Here is a 20,371-nt window from a genome sequence, read left to right on the forward strand (position 1 = left end):
CTGCAGACTCTGGAGCCAGACTCCCAGACATATACCCAGCACTGCCACCTTTTTTCTTGGAGATAGGTCACGGAACCTCTCTAGGTTTCTGTTTCTTTATGACTGAAATGGAAAAAATAATTGTTCCACCTCATAGGGTTTAGAAGGATTAAGTTAGCTAACATTAGTACTTAGGACAGTGTTTGGCACCAAATAAACACACAGTTCCTTTTTCCTAAAGCCGAAATCCTAGTTCCATGCCTCATTTGTTCAACCTGCCCTGATGCTACTTAAAATGTAGGTCTTAGAATCAACCTAGATGTCCTATAGTCAGATGAATGGATAAAGAAAATCTGGTATATCTACACTCACTGTTGGGGGAGGAGGGGAAGCGGGAGTGTTGGGAAGGCACCAAGCACTGTCTGAATGTATGCCATTTTCAATATGATCCACAAAAAAACACACTATTCAAAAAAATAAAATTTGTCAATTTACAATAAGTTTTTAAAGAATATAGGTCTAAAACCATGCTAATGGTTAAGGTTTTTGAAGATAGCTCCCTTAAAGTCAGCTTTTCTCAAAGCTATTCATTTCTTTCAAGAATGCCATACTTGATAATAGCCATACCTTAGAGCAGTATAATTTTTAATATGGGAGCACTATAAAAAATTAATCCACCCATACGTTTTCAGCCTTTTATCAAAACCTACTTTCATAATAGCAAAGCAACAATACAATCCTAATTCTTAATTTTTTCCTCAAATAATTTTTGAAGAAATTTAAGACTTAGCAATTGAGTTAAATTTTATATACAATCATATATATACTGGAGTAGAACTAAGTGGCATTGTACCTCTGAGCTGCACCCTTGCCCAGCCCTATTTTATTCTTTATTTCAAAACAGGGTCTCACTAAGTTGCTGAGCCTGGCCACAAACCTGTGATCCTCCCATCTCAGCCTCTCAAGTACTAGGATTACAATCATGTGCACCATGTCCAGCTGAGTGAAAGATTTTTTAAGTGAACCTTTATTTAGATTGAATCCATTAAAGAATACTAAACTATAAAGTTAATATGCACTCTCAAACATGTGGCCAACTCACTATTTGGATTTAACTGAGTTATCTATTTATGAGGTATTTTTTCTAATAATCATATTATACTTACTTCTTTGTAACACTGTTGTTTATATTTAAACTTCTATATCAGTAAAAAACATTTATCAGTTTAAAAAATTATAGAATTCAGCTAAAAACCTGTCTGGGCCTGGGCTTTTCTTTGATGGCATAATTTTTTTGCTGTTTCTATTTCTTTGATTGCTGTTGGTTGGCCCAGGCCCAGACAGGTTTCCAACCAAATTCTACAAAATTTGTAGAGAAAAACTAATCCCAATACTTCACAACTTATTCCGGGAAATTGAAAGAGATGGAATTCTCCAAAATTCCTTCTATAAGGCTGGTATCACATTAATACCAACACCAAATAAAGATACCTCAAGAAAAGAAAATTACAGACCAATATCCTTAATAAACATAGACGCAAAAATTCTAAACAAAATACTAGCAATACACATTCAAAACCGTATCAAGAGAATTGTATACCACGACCAAGTTGGTTTCATTCCAGAAAAGCAAGGCTGGTTTAACATATGCAAATCAATACATGTTACTCACCACATAAATAGAACTGAGAACTAAAACCACATTGATCATATTAGTAGATGCGGAAAAAGCATTTTACAAAATTCAACGCCCATTCATGTTAAAAACACTGTAGAAAATTGGAATAGAAGGGACCTATTTCAACATCATTAAGTCAATACACAATAATGCCAAAGCTAACATCATATTATCATAATAAAAGAATTTCCTCTAAAATCATGAACAAGACAAGGATGCCCACTATTACCACTCCTTTTCAATATAGTACTCAAGATTCTTGCCACAGCAATAAGACAAAGAGAAGGAAATCAAAGAAATTCAAATAGGAAGAGAGGAATTAAAACTATCCTTATTTGCAGATGACGTGATCCTTTATGTAGTAAAACCAAAGAATTCAACCAAAAGACTACTGGAGCTGATTAACTAGTTCAGCAAAATAGCAGGTTACAAAATCAATCTAAATAAGTTGCTTTTCTTTATGCTAACAATGAATCCACAATGAAAGAAGTAAAACAATTCCATTCACTATAACTTCAAAACCAATAAAATACCTAGGAATAAACCTAACCAAAGATGTAAAAAACTTCTACAATGAAAACTATAGAACATTCAAGAAAGAAATTGAAGACCTTGGAAGATGGAAAGATCTTTCTTGCTCGTGAATAGGTAGAATAAATATCATCAAAATGGCCATGGTGCCAAAAGTGATCTACAGATTCAATGTAATCCCTATCAATACCAACAACGTTCTTCTTAGACCTAGAAAAATCAATCATGAATTTTATATAGTGAAAGAAAAGACCCAGTTTTAGCCAAAGCAATCCTCAGCAATAAGAACCAGGCAGGAGGCATTATAATCCCTGACTTCAAATTATACTATAGAGCAATAGTAGCAAAAACAGCATGGTATTGGTACAGTAAGAGGCATACTGACCAGTGGAACAGAATAGAAGATACAGAAACAAACTTATATACCTACGGTCAATTAATCTTTGACAAAGGGGCCAAATTCATACGCTGGAGAAAAGACACCCTTTTCAATAAATGGTGCTGGGAGAACTGGCTACCCATTTGTAGAAAGGTAGAACTAAATCCTTACCTCTCACCATGCACAGGAATCAACTCAAGATGGATCAAAGACTTAGAAATTAGACCTGAGACTGTGAAGTTATTAGAGGAGGGCATAGGCTCAACACTACAACATATAGATACAGGCAGTAACTTTCTCAACAAGACCTCCAAAGCACAGGAAATTAAAGTAAGAATTAACAAGTGAGATGGCATCAAAATAAAAACTTTCTGCTCATCAAAGGAAACCACCAAGAACCTAAAGAGAAAGCCTACAGAATAGGAGAAGATCTTTACCAGCCACCACTCTGATAGAAGGCTAATATCCAGAATATACAATGAGCTCAAAAGACTCTACACTAGCAAAACAAATAGCCCAATCAAGAAATGGGCAACTGAACTGAATAGACACTTCACAAAAGAAGAGATACAAATGGCCAATAGATAGATGAAAAAATGGTCAACATTATTAGCCATCAGGGAGATGCAAATCAAAACTTCACTGAGATTCTATCTAACCCCAGAGTAGTAAGCATAAAGAAATCAAATAGCAACAAATGCTGGCTAGGTTGTGGGGAAAGAGGAACTCTTTTTATACTGTTGGCTGGAGTGCTAACTAGTTCAGCCACAATGAAGATCAGTGTGAAGTTTTTTTTTTTTTTTTTTTTTTTTGTGGTACTGGGGTTCCTGGAAGCCCTTCTTCCTCCGGGCTACACTCCCAGACCTATTTTATATGTTTGAAACAGGGTCTCTTACGCCAGCGCGGCTGGCTTCGAACCTGCGCGATCCTCCTGTCTCCGTCTCCCAAGCGCGGGGATTACAAGCGTGCGCCACCACGCCCGGCCTTTTTTTTTTTTTTTTTTTTTGGTGGTACTGGGGTTCCTGGAAGCCCTTCTACCTCCGGGCTACACTCCCAGACCCATTTTATATTTTTATTTAGAAACAGGGTCTCCTAAGCCAGCGCGCGTGGCTGGCTTCGAACCTGCTCGATCCTCCTGTCTCCGCCTCCCAAGCGCGGGGATTACAAGCGTGCACCACCACGCCCGGCCAAAGATTTTTTTTAAAAATTGGGAATAAGCCGGGCGTGGTGGCGCACATTTGTAATCCCCATGCTTGGGAGGCGGAGACAGGAGGATCGCACAGGTTTGAAGTCAGCCGCGCTGGCTTAAGAGACCCTGTTTCCAAAATTAAAAAATAGGTCTGGGAGTGTAGCCCGGAGGTAGAAGGGTTTCCGGGAACCCCAGTACCACTAAAAAAAAAAAAAAAAAAAAAAAAAAAAAAAAAAAAAAAATTGGGAATAGATCGACCATATGATCCAGCTATACCACTCCTGGGTATTTGTCCAAAGGGCCTGAAATCAAAGAACTACAGTAACATATACATACTCATGTTCATAGCAGCACAATTCGTAATAGCCAAAATATGGAACCAAGCTAGGTCTCTATCAACAGATGAATGGATTGCAAGATTATGGGAAATACACACAATGGAATTCTATCAGCTATAAAGAAGAACAAAATCATGGCATTCGCAAGAAGATGGAAAGACCTGGAGAGCATTATGTTAAGTGAGATCAGCCAAGCACAGAAAGAGAAGGGACATATGTTTTCTCTAATATGCCTAAACTAGCCGTGCGTGGTGGCGCACGCTTGTAATTCCAGCGTTTGGGAGGCTGAGACAGGAGGATCTCACAGGTTTGAAGCCAGCCTCAGGTATTTAGTGAGGCTCTCAGCAACTTAGTGAGACCCTGTTTCCAAATAAAATATAAAATAGGTCTGAGAGTATAGCCCGGAGGTAGAAAAGCCCCTGAGTTCCATCCCCAGTACCACTAAAAAAAGTAAAAATAAATTAATTAATTAAATAAAGTAATATGCCAAAGTAGGGAATACTGGGGATACCAGACAGACTTCAGATAATGGAGGGGAAACCTCAGCAAAGCTAGAATGGAAGGGTAGGAGAGGAAGAAAGCTGAGGAGCTAACATTCGAATATGTGTATAAGTGACTATAGCATGGTCAACCTGGACACTCATTGTTGGGACGGGGAGAAGGGAGGCACCAACCACTGTCTGAATGTATGCCATTTAATGACCCACATTAAAAAATAAAATAAAATTTTAGAAAGAAAGAGTAGATAGAAAAGACACAATTACAGCACGTAAAATTCATGCTATATAGTTCATGCCATATGAGTCAGAGTCAACCTGCTGTAATGAACCTCTTGAATGAATGGTTTCACATTTAGTTTTAGTTATTCAAAATTTTGTAAACTTTAAAGGCTGAAAGACCACTAAATATCCACTTTTATTTTATGAAATATACAATCTGGCAGTGTTGAAAAGATAAAATTTAAAATGAAAAGCCTCAGTTATCTTGATCACTTTAAGCAAGAAATCAAATAAAGAAAAGCTCCTGTGGTCATGTGCTCATAACCATTTCAGTCAGCTGAATATTCGAGTGTTTCATAGGAATATGTCGCCTAGTAACATCCTAGCCGCTAGTGTCTCGCCTACTGACGCATTTCTCAGATGTGTCACTGACACATGACTCTACGTCTTTAGTGACATGACTGTGTTTACAAAGCACAGTGAACTAGATGCTCTGCAGAGCAACTTGAGTGAAGTTTCACTGAAGACTCACGTGAGCCTTCTGAAATTCAATTAATATTATTGTCTCACTCTTATAGATAAGGAACTGACCTAGCAAAATTAAGAAACCTCTTTTAGGTTACACGTACAAATGTTGGTGTAAGGTATGAGTATAGGTCAACAGTGTTATAGTAGGTACATCACTTTGAAAAAGAAGATTCCGATGTTTGCTGGCCTCTGGCATTCTCCATGGCTAGCAGGTGTATTCTAGACAAAAACCACTTAATAAATGTAGTCTCTCTAATGTTAATGAAGTGCCTGGTACTTAATAAATGTTGAGTGAATGGACCAACTACTCTGTCTTCCTTAAGTTATATGTATATTTTTCCCCACTGCTTCAACTTCTATAGAATTTTCTTAATTCTGACAATTTTTCCCCAAAAAGAAATAGAACCATATTTTCTGAGCCCTTAGGTTTGGGAGAGGACTCTGTTAAAAAAAAAATTTTTTTTAATTATAACTGAAATTGTCTTAGCCAGGATTTTAAAAAGGGGCCATGAGCTTCACTGAGGTTTAATATTTATTATCCACATAATAAATCTACGTCTTCTTCTAACTCTATTAAATATTGCTTCCCAGAGTTAGAGATCAATTAGTTCTTCCCTTTCAATTCCCAGAAATTTGTTTCCCTTTTGCATGCATGTCTATAAAGATTTGTCAGTACAGTGTGTGTGTGTGTGTGTGTGTGTGTGTGTGTGTACTGGGAATTGAACTCAAGCTTATTCTATCCTTAAGCTACATCCACAGCCCTTTCTATGTTTTGTTTTGAAGCAGAGTTTAACTAAATTGCTAAGGCTGACCTTGAACCTGCCTCCTAAATACTGGGATTATAAGTGTGCCCCACTACAACTGGTTCAATATACTTTTATAGTGTAAGAGGTGTACACCAACATGAAAATTGTTTTTGAAAGCTCTTGATAGGCAAAACAGGCTTTACCTAGAGCCAGGACAAATGATTTGATCTTTTGCCTTATTTATTTATTATTTTTAAGTAATATATTTAGTTCTGTCACTTAAGTTGAATACAATAATAAAAGGTTAATATCTTGTTTTAAAATCTTTGACATGTTAGAAATAAATCAGATTAGTGATTATTTTTATTTCTTAAAATTTTATTTTTAAATGTTGATAATGTTACATGCTATATTAAAAATAGCTCACCTATTATTCTGCCTTGAACTTTATTTCTTGATTTTAATTTTAATGTTTATTTTAGAACACAAAACAGTTTAGGCTCATTTATTATAAACTTTAAAGCTCTGAAAATTTACTAATTAAAAATATTTTAATAAAAGAACTAGTAATAGCTGGGCATGGTGGTGCACACTTGCAATCCTGGCATTTGGAAGGCTGAGACAGGAGGATCGAGGTCGCGGACAGCCTCAGCTATATAGTGAGGCCCTTTGCAACTCAGTGACACCCTGTTTTAAAATAAAGAATAAAAAAAGGGCTGAAGGTGTTGCTCAAAGTTAGAATGCCCCTGGGTTCTATCTCTAGTACCACGCAAAAAAAGAACTAGTAATAATTATTAATGCTCTGAGAAAATTAAATACATGTAGGTAATTCTGTGTTTTCACACGAAAATAATTTACCTTTGCACAGTTATTTTCTTTGGGAGGAAAATTCATAATTAATACAATTATATTGAATTTCACCATTGTTCTGTATTCCAAGTTATAATATCAGTAGAGATTTTTATGATATAAAACTAAATTGTGATAAAAATTTTTAAACTAAATTTTTAAGCTGTTCTCATTACTTGTGAGGCTTAAAGAAGGAAAATAAGATAAATGTTTGCCATTTAAAAACTATGACATTTAAATACCAAATTAGGCTTTACTTCTGTGATGCCTTTATTTTTACAAATAATAATATCAATCAAATTTGTGTTTCCTTGCTAAAATTACTGGGTTAAGGACCTGTCTACCTACTAATAGGTTTCTCATGGGGCAGGAGGCTACGTTACTTTAAGGTTCTTTGTGACCACCTCAACATATATTTTTATATAATATATAGATGTTTCAGGACTCATGGAAACTAAGCAACTCATTTGAGAAATTTGATCATCAGCATTATAGAAAATTTTGAAGTAAAGGGACTATAAAATTATTTCTAAGAAAGTCTGACTTTGAAAAATATAAACATAATTGTAAATAACTTACTGCTACTTTTATAAATAAAAGGGAATTGTGATAATGATAAAACTTAGATCTACCATTCTTAGTTGTCATTGTGTACCAGGCCTTTTAGTAAGCTAAGACCTCAGTCAGTGAGTCAGTGATCGAATACGTATTAAAAGAGCACTATACCATGTGCTGTGGGGGAAATGAGTGTGTACACGATGGCTGCTCCACATTCTGACTGGGGCTATATACCAGAACATATAGTAGATAGCACGCTTGGAGTTAAGAATAGGAATTGGGCCAGGCGTGTTGGCGCATGCTTATAATCCCCACGCTTGGGAGGCGGAGACAGGAGGATCGCGCAGGTTCGTAGCCAGCCTCGCTGGCTTCAGAGACCCTGTTTCCAAATATAAAAAAGTATAAAAGAGGTCTGAGAGTGTAGCCCGGAGGTAGAAGGGCTTCCAGGAACCCCAATACAAAAAAAAAGAAAAAAAAATATATATAGGAATTGGTCCTTTATGTTATATTAGTTTATCATATATCTCTTCATAAATCTATTTCTTTTTTTATTAATTTCAGTGTGAATGTCAAAACACTTCTCTGAGCTGGGTGTGGTGGCGCACATTTGTAATCCTAGCATTCGGGAGGCAGAGACCAGAGGATCACAGTACTAGTATAGCCTCAGCTATTTAGCGAGGCCCTTCACAACTCAGTGAGACCCCGTTTCAGAAATAAAAAGAATAAAAAATTAGGGCTGAGGATGTCACTCAGGTAGAATGTTTCTGGATTCCATCCCCAGTACCAAAAAAGAAACACTTCTCAGTGTGTATCATCTAATAGAGTTCAATATTCATTTATAAATCTTTCTGGAGGTAAATATTATATACAATGAAATATACAAATCTTAAGCAAACCATTCGGTGATATATTTCTTTTTCTTTTCTTTTCTTTTTTTTCTTTTTTTTTTTTTCCCCAGTACTGGGGCATTGATTGTACCTCCAAGCTACACCTCCAGCCCTATTTTTTATTTTGAAGCAGGGTCTCACTGAGTTGTAATAGTAGCTGAGGCTGTCTGCGAATTGCGAGCCTCCTGTCTCAGCCTCCCAAATGCTGAGGTTAAAAGCATGTGCCGCCACGCACACCCAGCTTCTATGTCTTTCTTTGTTAATGTTGAATTTTATGTTCGGCTTTTGCCTTTAAAATACTTTTGTCTTATTTTAGTCCAATATAGTTAATGAGTTTTATCAAATGTACACACTATACTTATGTCACCAAAGCTTATCCTAAGATCGAGAACACTGATGTATATTTTGAAGTTTATTTTTCAATAGAAGGTATACTTTTCTTTCAAAGAGAAAGATTTAGAAAAACCATGTAAAATGTTTGAACATTTGCTAGTAGTCTGGTGATCGTAAGTTTTACCTAGGGAAGCAAATATTTGTGAAATGTTTTGTCACTCATGTTTACTGTAGTGAAAGGTAACAGAAGTCATCTCCAGATACATACCATAAGAAGGAAGAAAACTTGAAAAGTCATTCTTGACTGAATTACTGTCTTTCTGTAGCTACCTGCGTGTTGGTGTGTATAAGCCACACACTGCATTGCAGCAGAAACTGTCTTCTTGAAAAGCAACTACCTAAAAAGTACTCTTTAGGAAAACTTTTGATTTAGGGGTTAATGATCCAGTCTGCCTTCTACTTTTAGTGTTTCCAGGATGGTTTCTGTAAATGTAGAGAAAGGAATTGGTCTTTAGATTTTTGTGGCATATTTTTTACCAACAATTAGTGTTTTCTGTGTTAGCTCGAACGGCATATTGTTGGTGGTGATTTAGACCACACAGTTACTAGTGTTGGAACATGGGCCGCGTGATGTGCAGTGTGAGGGAAGAGGGAAGCTCCCGGCTAGCATGAGGACCTACTAGCCAGACTTCATGTTTGTCCTTTAGGAACAATATAGAGTTGCCTGTAAATCTTCCATGACGATGGTATCCTGTGCTGAAATTTTGTCTCTGTGATGTTTAAGGTTTTGTTTTGTTCAGTAGCATTAAGACTTTTTATGTATCTATATTTTATTGAAAATTACATTTCACCAAAGAGAAAAGAGCCACAGATGCTAAGTGACTGAGTATCTGAGGATAGCACATTCGTTCATTTCTTTGAATGAATGAGTACATCTTCCATATTTCATGTGGTCCTCAAGAAATTTTACTTTATGTTCCTCTTCATGTATTTTATTTCTGATGTGTCTGTATAATACCCTGTTTTCAGTCTGAGATCCCAAGTAAACAGCCTGAGACACCCGATGATACCATTCCTCAAAAGGTAAAACACAAATTACCGCAAAAGAGTGCAAAAAACTACTAGCAGTTTTTTGTTTTTCTGGGTTCTGTTTTGTTTTGTTAGTGCATGGTAGTAGACTAACTTACAAGACTGGCTTTCCATTTGTTCTTCTGTAAGTTCCTCAGAGTTGGAAGCTGGCGTGGCTCCTGCTGAGAGGTGTGCTCTTCCTCTTCCTCAGCTTTTGTCTAATTAGCTCCTTCTAGGGTTTGAATGCTACTCACTAACGGCTGAGTAGTCACTGCTCTCACCAACTACGTACCGCTTCACGCAGAACTAACATACTCCAAGGCATGCTAGTAATGGGCAGCCTCGCAGCTCCAGTACTTTTCTTAAATTACTCATTTAATTCTTCTAGATATTTCAAGAATGCAAGAGTATCCTTTTTAAAATTATTTTATTCAGTCAGAAGGAACTAGTGGAAACTAAAACTGTATGATCACTGTCTAAAATATGCCTTTAATGGTATATATATATACCATTAAATTTTATATATATAAAATGTATTTTTATATATATAAAATGTATGATTTTCTTTCCAGAATAATTCATTATATCATTCTGGGGAAAGACAGAAATGTACCTCAAAATATTTTGGGAAAATTCTTGTAGTTCAAGTATATATATATATATATATATATATATATATATATATATATATATCTTCAGTAACAAGTAGAACTGGTCCTGTGTCTGTTAACTCATTTTCTTGCCCATCACTAACTATCCCTTCATCTTTTTGAATATTAGCATTTTTATTGAAGATGATTGTCATACCTCATACAAAAGAACTGTTATGGTACAAAATTTACCATAATCTCTCCTTGCTGTATATTATTCCTCAGTGCACCTGCAGCTCTCCTAATTTCCTGAATTTTTACTTAAAGTTAAAAGAAGAGTAGCATGGCTTCAGTTAGGTATCTTTTGATCAAACAATTGGCTCAGTATTTTAGTGTAAATATTCCATCAAACTAGACACTTGTTTCCCATTTTGGTTAGAAATCCCTTTAAAAGGAAAAAAGATAATTGTTTGAAATGATTATTGTTTTAGATAATACATATTGAGCTTGAAGTCTTTGCAGATAGAATTTTTTAAATAGCATTAGTCATAGAAAAGGAGAAATAAAATGATACATAAAAGAGAAAGATTTTTTTTTTTTATACTGGGGCATTCTACCTCTGATCTCCCTCCCCAGTCCTATTTTTTATTTCTTATTTTGAAACAGGGTCTCACTGAGTTGCAAAGGGCCTCACTTAGTAGTAGCTGAGGCTATCAGCTACTACTTGTCTCAGCCTCCTAAACACTGGGATTACAAGCATGCACCACCATACCTGGCTAAGAAAGATTTTTAGTTATGTTTCTTTTCCTATCTTTTTCTTAATTTTTAACCCAAAGTGTGGGTCTCATTCTGATTTTAGGAATTTATATACACATACAATTTTCCCTCTGATTTTAAGTTTTGTAGGATATTTTAGACCTTACTTTCTCACTATGATTCTAAGGGAAAAAACTTATTTAGGTTAATTGAAGCACTAAGTTTTAGAATAAACATTAATTATCCTGAAAAAGAAATGTTCTTGTATCATATGCCAAAGCCATAAATCTTATGCTTCTATGTAGTTAATTTCTTATTCAAAATGCAGTTCTATGTTTTTTATATGCTTTTTAAGAATAAGTTTATAGCTCACATTTTTTTATACAACAAACAAGAAGACTGTTTTGACAAACTGGAGATACCAGCTCATAGCAGCCAGTGTACCAGAGGGCACTCTCTGCTTGAGGCTACTCTACTCTGTGTTGGGTCAGAACTCAGGAGGGTCTGAAGAAGGTGTCCACTGCCAGAGTACCAGAGAACTCTGGGAGTAAGGGAAACGGTAGAGCAATTCTGATTTTCCCTCCAAGAATCTGAAGTAAACCCTTGAATAGATTATTGCAACTGAATGGGCAGCCCTGTTAGCCCAAGTTACTTACTTCAGTTGGAGCAGAAGCCAAGAGCGAAGTTCCAGGCCCCTTGCAGACCAGCCAGCCCTGCAGCTGATGCTCCCCACCAGTGGGCTCTCTCCTCTGCTGCCTGGGGAGGCTTTCTGACCCTTTAGTGAGGGCAAACTCTACTTACCCAGAAATGTTTGTCTAGAGATGGTCTATTTCTGTTTGGGGAATAACAAAACTTATGTTGTTTTGTCTGTGTCTTATAAAAATATCAATGGAATTTAAAAATAGAAAAACAACCCAGAAGTCTATGAATTTGGTGTGTAATACATATAGTCTATTAAAAGCCCCCAAAAATGGGAACACAAAGAAATCTTGACAGCATCTCTTCTCAAAGAGCTTTCATTTATATTCTTGGAGACAGTTATCTGAGTTATTCTTTTCCTATTTCTTAGAAACCTGCTCGCTACAGAAGAGCAATAAGTTATGACAGTAAAGAGTACTACATGCGGCTGGCCTCGGGCAATGCAGCCGTCGTGCAGGACACCATCGTGGAGAGCACAGAAGGGGACGCTGCTCAGCAGGAACCTGAGCACGGCGAGGACACCATAGCCAAAGTCAAAGGTCAGCCTTCCTCTCGGGCTCTGCGTAAAGCTCATGCACTTCTTCCATTTTATTTACATGAAAATTTGAGCAGCTCTAGAGCCAACCTGAAAAGCATTTGTACATATTTCACCATCTCATCCTCTTAAAGACTGAGACTGCCTACTTCTTGGCCAACAGATGAATGTCACATGTTTATTTAGCTTGAGAGTGTTTTGTTGTATTTGGCAGAATGACAAATGGCACTGTTTTTTGTTGTTGTTGTTGTTGTTTTTTCTGTATTGAGGATTGAACCCAGGGGCATTCTACTTCTGAGCTACACCCCTAGCCCTATTTTTTATTATTTATTTTGAAACAGGGTCTCATTAAGTTGCAGAGAGCCTCACTAAATAGCTGAGGTTGGCTGTGAACCTGCAATCTTCCTATCTTAGCCTCCCAGGTACTGGGATTAAAATCGTAGGCCACCTTGCCCATCTGGCACCTGATATTTTTATATTTTATTTGAAAACAGGGTCTCACTAAGTTGCTGAGAGCCTCACTGAGTAGCTGAGGCTGGCTTCGAACCTGTGCAATCCTCCTGTCTCAGCCTCCCAAGCACGGGGATTACAAGCGTGTGCCACCACGCCCGGCTTTGGCACCTGATATTTTAAGCCAAGGAACCACTTATTAAATCCGTGTTTAAGCCAGGCTTGGTGATGCACACTTGTAATCCCAGTACTGAGGATATAAGAGGATCACAGGTTCATAGCCAGCCTCAGCAACTTAGTGAGGCCCTCCAAAACTTAGACCTGTTTCAAAATAAAATAATAGTATAGGGGTGGGAGTGTAGCTCAGAGGTAGAACGCCCTGGGTTCCATCCCAGGTCCCACACACACACAAAAAAAAATTTAAGTGTTTATATAAAATTAAAATAACTAACAAATGTGTCATTAGTGTACAATATTCAATAGTAAGAAAGAATAGTCTTCCTTCCTATTAGTTGTACCTCAGATCTAAACTTTAGGAGCTTAGTAGATGATGAATTTGACTAAATGGCCATGGGCTTTTTGATTCTGTAAGTTTACACATGTACGCTCTAAGCCCAAATGCTTTTTTCCCCTTCCTCTAGCTGCCCCGTGCTCTCTGTACCTTAGCACGTCCTCTCCAGTCTTGAAGACACTGGCCACCTATGCGGACACTCAGAAGCCTTCCTTCTTTCTCTGTTCACTGACACATGTGCTTGTGACCCTCTAGCACTGTCACTGATTCGCTCCTATGCATTTCCTCATAAATTAGAAAGAGTGCCAGCACATGAAAGAGACAATCTGTTTACCTCACGGCAGCTGGGAGGCTTGAGGGTAGGGGGACCTGGGTCCCACACCCCCAGTGACCTAACCTCCTTTTCACAAGGCCCCACTCCTAGAGGCTCCACTGCCTCACAGGAGCACCAAGCAGAGGACCAGGCCTTTAACACATGACCCTTTGAAGGGCACAAGACCATCACATGAGATTTAGCTATTCCCCCACGTGGCCCCAACAATGTCACGTGGCCCTGTTGGTTTCTGCTACAGGTCTGGTGAAGCCTCCCCTGAAACGCTCTCGGTCTGCACCTGATGGAGGAGATGAGGAGAACCAGGAGCAGCTGCAAGACCAGATTGCTGAGAGCAGCTCCATAGAAGAGGAGGAGAAGACAGACAATGCCACCCTACTGCGCCTGCTAGAGGAGGGGGAAAAGGTACTGTGCTTCTAAGAAGTAAGGACTGTTTTTAAGTAGCACACTACAGTAGACGGGGTAAATCATTTTGCTTTTATAATGAAATACAGCAAAAGAGAGCTTTGGGGGTTTTCTTCTCTACCTCCCTGTATACATTAAACAGCATAAAGTTTCTTCAAATAGAATATTGACATTTGACGCCTAAGTTGCCACACAATTAACAATGAGCTCATGCCATAACTCTGCATTTCATGTTGAGGTAGACAATTTAGCCTGTAATCTATCCTTCTTATTTTCTAAACCTCCAGAATTCTAGTTAGCACCTACAGACAGCTGCAATTGGTCCATACCATCATCTCCAGCCTTGTATTTAAGGCCTGTTCTTCACTCACAGAGAAGAATCATGTTTCCTATTTCTTTCTCGACCTGCATCCTGTCCTCTTACCCAGGCTCATTTCGCTGATGCTGCCTTGTCAGCCGGGCACCTGCAGCACTGTACACCTCCTGGCTCATTATACCCACTGTGTTTTTGTTTTTTATGGTACTGGTGATAGAACCCAAGGGTGTTCAACCTCAGAAAGTTAAGAGTATAGCTCAGTGGTAGAGCGTGTGTTGGTGATGAGTAAGGCCCTGGGTTCATTCCCCTGTGCCACACTTACCACACAGGGTACATCAGGATTTTCTGTAACCATCTACCCTTTTATTATTAGAGTGATTGAGTGTAGCAATGAAAATTGACTTCTACATACTTATTTTAGAACATTTATTGTAATACTTTTTTTTAAACATTTTTGCTTTTTTAGTTTTAAGTTACAAATAATAATGGTGTACACTTTGGGAGTCAATGTAATTTTTTATTCTAAAACATTAGAAAGATTCAGTCAAGCTAGTTAATATACATATTGCCTCACCAATTTATCATTTTTTGTTATGAGAATGTTAAAAATCTATTGTAGCAGCTTCGAAATATGTACTCTTATTATTATTAACTGTGGCCACAGTACTATAATGGATCACTGAAGCTTATCCTTCAGTTTAGCTGAAAATGTATACTCCTTGGTCAGCATCTTTCCTCTTCAGTCCTGTTCCCCAACCTCTGGCAACCAGCTTCCTATTCTCTGTTCATTTTTAAAGCTTTTAATCCTCATGAATACAAATTTTGCTGTAATTGCTTTAAGTTTGACTAGTTCAGGAAGTGTATTCAAACTGACATTTATTTGACATTTGTTTGACGCTGATTTAGTTGATTTGTTTCCCCTTGGCTCATTTTGAACTGAATTTAAGCAAGAAAGAATTTTTACTGAGAATTAGCTGCTGCCCTTTGAAAAGAAAACAATACTTACATTGTGAGCTTTAGTAATTCTTCCTCCTAGGAGGAAAACAGAACTTCTGCCAAGCATGGCTTTTACAATGGCGCGGCGTCTGCAGGGCAGGAGCCAGGTGGGAAGCGGGAAGCTGGTGGGGACAGTTCCTCAGTGGCAGTTCCTGAGAGTGTTACAGAAAGAAAAAAGTAAACTTTGTGAAAGAACAGAGCAGTTCCTATCGTGATGCGACGGTCGGTGGATGTGGCCTTACTTAAGTCTCCCAACGGGTCAATGATGTGCATTAGAAATTTACAAAGGAAAGCACAGGGCTCAGAGAGGTTGGGCAACTTGGCCAAATCTACAACTGTGAAGTGACAGAACTGGGGATCGACTCAGAGTTCACAGGCCCTGCAGACCACTTCACTATCTCTGTTCGCATCCTTTCCTGCCGGGCTCATTGTGTCTGTCCTCTCCATGAGGACAGAGTCCTCATCCAACTTGTTCCTCCCTGTAGAGCCAGCAAACTGCAGCCTAGACTGAATCTTCCTAACAGGCTCAAAGTCAGGTTTGACATGCTTAGCTAAGGGCTTGCTCTCACAAGGATGGATGGAAGGAAGGGAGCGAGGGAGACCTGAACTGCTTTAAAAAACATATATTACAGAATATTTGTGGCTTTCTTTATAGATCCAACACATGTACCGTTGTGCACGAGTCCAGGGCCTAGACACCAGTGAGGGGCTACTTCTTTTTGGCAAAGAACATTTTTATGTGATTGATGGATTTACTATGACAGCAACAAGGGAAATAAGAGACATTGAAACCTTACCTCCAAAGTAAGTTAAATGCATTAAGAGACATTAAGTACAGCTATCTTTAGGAGACAGGAAATATATTTGCATAATTTCTTTTTAAAACAAAAACTATTCTAGGTAATGTTACAGTGTAATATAATGTATATCTATCCTTACTTATTCATAAGGGTAATACTGTTATTTCAGGGCAATAAAAATTTGCCTTGTTTATCAAAAATGAAAACTAAATATGATTTCTTTGCATCATAGCATCATAAGCCACGTCATGTGTATTATAATCTATAAATTTATTCTTAATTTATGAATTGTTCTTTGTTTAAACTATACATACATACTTGTAAAGAAAAATGCAAGTGATGGCACAACACTCTTATGAATGAGTGTCCCAAAGTATCCTAGAAGCAGTGTGCCTAAGCAAAGCAGGAATGGGCTGAGTCTCATCCATCTTCCTGTATGCTGTCAAAAGACAGATTCAACCAGAAGGATGATAAGCTTAAGTCTAGAAAATCCCCAGACCTTTTCTCCTCCTTTAACATGTTGAATACCTAACACTAGAATGTAGGCATGGTCTCTGTAATTCATTCCTAGGAGATACTTCAATTAACTGCTTTCTTCATTAATCAAGGGCTGCCCTTGATTGACATTCAGGGCCCTTTCTTTTTTTTAATTTAATTTTTATTTTTTTATAAGTGGAACATATTGAGAGTGGTGCACATTTACATTGTGCTTCATGCCCTTCCCCCTCCCTTTCCCTCCCCCCCCCCAATAGAGAGTGTCCAGGTTAACCATGTTGTATTTATGCTATTACACATATTCGTATGTAGCTCCTCCATTGAACAACCTCAGCTTTCTTCCTCTCCTATATTTCCATTCAAGCTTTGCTAAAATTTCCCCTCCATCATCTGGAATCCCTCTGGTATTACTACTCCCTAGCTTGAACATATTAGAGAAAACATGAAAAGATGTTCAACATCACTGGCCATCAGGGAGATGCAAATCAAAACTATGCTGAGATTCCATCTAACCCCAATCAGAGTGGCAAACATAAATAAATCAAAGAACAACAATTGCTGGCGAGGATGTAGGGAAAGAGGAACTCTTTTACACTGTTGGTGGGAGTGCAAAGTAGTTCAGCCACTATGGAGATCAGTATGAAGATTCCTTAGAAAACTGGGAATAGATCCACCATTTGAACCGGCTATACTACTCCTGGGTATCTTTCCAAAGGGGTTGAAATCAGAGAACTACATTAACATATGCATACCCATGTTCATAGCAGCACAGTTTGTAATAGCCAAAATATGGAACCAACCTAGATCTCCATCAACAGATGAATGGATCGCAAAATTATGGGAAATACACACAATGGAATTCTATTCAGCTATAAAGAAGAATAAAATAATAGCATTTGCAAGAAGATGGAAGGAACTAGAGAACATTATGTTAAGTGAGATTAGTCAAGCACAGAAAGAGAAGAGACATGTTTTCTCTAATATGTTCAAGCTAAGGAATAGTGGTAATACCAGAGGGATTCCACATGATGCAGGGCCCTTTCTTAATATAAAATATTAAAAATTATATTTTGTGACTATTGATATAAAATATATTAAAGCATTTTATTTACCTAGAAGATCAGGGTTTTTTGTAATTCTGATTTTGAAAGAAATCAACTTTTTGAGGGGGTCTCAAAAGTTTGTGAGCTCAGGCACTTTTTCAGCTATGCCTGATAGAAAAGTTATCTCTGACAGTATTGGGATTTTTAAAAATTGTGTTCATCAAAGGGATTCTGTGTGCCAAGTAGCTGACATACTATTCTCTTCAACATTTTTTTAACTGAAAATTCTGTGTATATTGAAAATAGCACACCCTTTGTTGAGCAGTAAATTTCTCTCTTGCTGTGTTTTTTATGTATTTTCTTTTCTCTTGACTGCCTGTAGCATGCATGAGCCAATCATCCCTAGAGGAGCCAGGCAGGGCCCCAGTCAACTCAAGAGAACATGTAGCATTTTTGCCTATGAGGATATAAAGGAAGTACATAAAAGGAGGTATCTCCTACAGGTAAGTGGATATGATAGTTTGTTATGTTCCTTTGTTTGCAAGGTGTATTGTCTTAAAACTGATACATGCCATAAAAGCCCTTATAGAATCCTCATTTTTCTTTAGACAAACTCAGGTCATCTGAGGACAAAGTCTGATAGCGCATCTCTTTTTTGAAACATAATTAAAATGTTTTAATTATCTTTCAATATAAAAATTATATCTTCAATTAGAATTTTAGAAATTTACAATTTTATCATTCAATTTTTCATTTTTGGAGAATTTCTAAATAGAGCAGAGTAAGGAAAAATCTTTTATTGTATAGCTTAATCTTCAGAGAATTTATGGCTCCAAAAATTTTCTTTAGTTTACACACCTGTATTACCAGTACTTTGGAGGCTACGACAAGAGGATGAGGTCTGAGGCCAGCCTCAGCAACTTAGCAAGACCCTGTTTCAAAATAATAGATAAAAATTGAAGAAGTACTGCAATTGTATCTCAGAGGTAAATTGCCCCTAGGTTCAAACCCCAGAACTAAAAAATAAAAGGCAATTAACTTCAACACTGTAGAAATTTATGGAGGAAAGTTATTATGTAACCGTATTTGTGATCTGTTTTATCCTAATGTTTTCCTTGCTGATCATTTCAGCCTATTGCAGTTGAAGTTTTCTCTGGAGATGGACGGAATTACCTCCTTGCTTTTCAAAAAGGAATTCGGAACAAAGTCTACCAAAGGTCTTGTTTACTAGAAATGCTTTATGTGTTATGATGGGAAGAGGTAGAAGGGGAAGCTGTCACCAACCAGTTAAGCTTGTTTTTTTTAAATATAGTGTTTAGATCAGTGAGTCAGCATCTTTGAAAAAATAATTTGCTTTAATTTTGCCAGTCTCTTCAAACTTCATTCTCCTAGCTGGCTTTTGAATGATGCAATTCTATTGTGAGATACCATTTTTCCTTCTGGCAACTTAGAGATTCTCATTAGCTACTTTGATCACAAGACTCTTCTTGTGTCTCTAAATATTAAAAGATAGTGAAACTCTAGCTTAAAAAATAACACTCTAGATTCAAAATAGGCTTTCTTTACTAATAAAGTGAATGAAGATAATATCATTCCTTGCTATTAAGTATAGGGATTGAGTTTCATTCAAATTATATTCACATAAGGCTCTTCCTTGACCATGGGGGGAAATTGGGTAACTTCACTCTTGCATAAGTAGCATAGCCAATTAAAGCTGTTGATCTAATCAAAATATGTTTTAGCTTTAGTAAGCTGTATTTAAATTTTACCTTTTACAGGAACATATATTTTTGACGTGTGGAGGGATTATTGTTGGGGATGTGAATAACGACTTTTGTGAGCTGATCACAAAGATAAGAAAAAAGAATTGCCTTATTCTTTGAAGGGATGTAAAGGTCCTTGAAAGCCCTCTAGAAGTTACTAGAAGTTTTGTATTTAGATGACTTTCATGAGGAATAACTCATATCATGCAGCAGTACATGTCTCCGGTGTAATGCAGCAGTGCCCCCTTATCCACAGGGTGTACATTCTAAGGTGTTCCCCAAATGCCAGAAACTGTATATAGTGTGGAACCCATGTACATGTTGTTTGTACCTGTAGAAACATACCTATGATAAAGTTTAATATAAATGAAACACAGTGAGAGATTAACAATAAGTAAACTAAAGTAAAAAGGTTATAATAATATGCCATAATATAACTTACTTAAAATATATGAATTATTTATTTCTGGAATTTTCTACTTAATAGTTTTGGACAACAGTTGACCTTGAGTAACTAAAACTGTGGAAAGTAAAAATGCAGTTAGGGGTTGGGGGCTCCTGTGTACTGCCTGTGAGTACATGTGAAATGTGTTCTTCAGAGTGCCTAGGGTACCTGGTTGGTAATCCCAAACTCCTTGTGCATATGGGAAGAGCTAAGTGACTGAGACTCACTTTCATCTATTTAACTTGTCAATTTATAAAGGTGCCCAACACTAGGAAATTATTTGTTATTTAGCTGTTGTGATGAGATGAGTTTGTTTTTCTCTGAGAATTATCTGTGCATATCCCAGGTTCAAGGTTCACATCCATTCCAGGAATATACCCATATTTTAATTTTGCCTTCAAAAAGGCTTTATTAACATCGTGATCAGCTCTGAACAAAATTCTACTAGTGTCAC

General features: G+C 37.3%; 1 protein-coding gene across 2 annotated transcripts in view; it reads left to right on the forward strand.

Annotated features, from left to right (window-relative positions):
- WDFY3 (WD repeat and FYVE domain containing 3) overlaps window positions 1-20,371 on the forward strand; it is a gene marked incomplete at both ends in the record, with an annotated part of 188,199 nt that overhangs the window by 127,167 nt on the left and 40,661 nt on the right. Inside the window, 6 exons of one of the 2 annotated variants that reach the window (XM_080697358.1) lie at window positions 9,744-9,797; window positions 12,198-12,366; window positions 13,896-14,059; window positions 16,027-16,175; window positions 18,092-18,212; window positions 18,841-18,926. In XM_080697358.1, coding sequence (XP_080553484.1) covers window positions 9,744-9,797; window positions 12,198-12,366; window positions 13,896-14,059; window positions 16,027-16,175; window positions 18,092-18,212; window positions 18,841-18,926 — 743 coding nt within the window. The remainder of the gene's footprint in view (window positions 1-9,743; window positions 9,798-12,197; window positions 12,367-13,895; window positions 14,060-16,026; window positions 16,176-18,091; window positions 18,213-18,840; window positions 18,927-20,371) is intronic. The other variant, XM_080697357.1, reaches the window with a different exon arrangement.

The sequence above is a fragment of the Muscardinus avellanarius genome (genome assembly GCF_963383645.1).
Source record: "Muscardinus avellanarius genome assembly, chromosome: 6".
NCBI lineage: Eukaryota > Metazoa > Chordata > Mammalia > Rodentia > Gliridae > Muscardinus > Muscardinus avellanarius.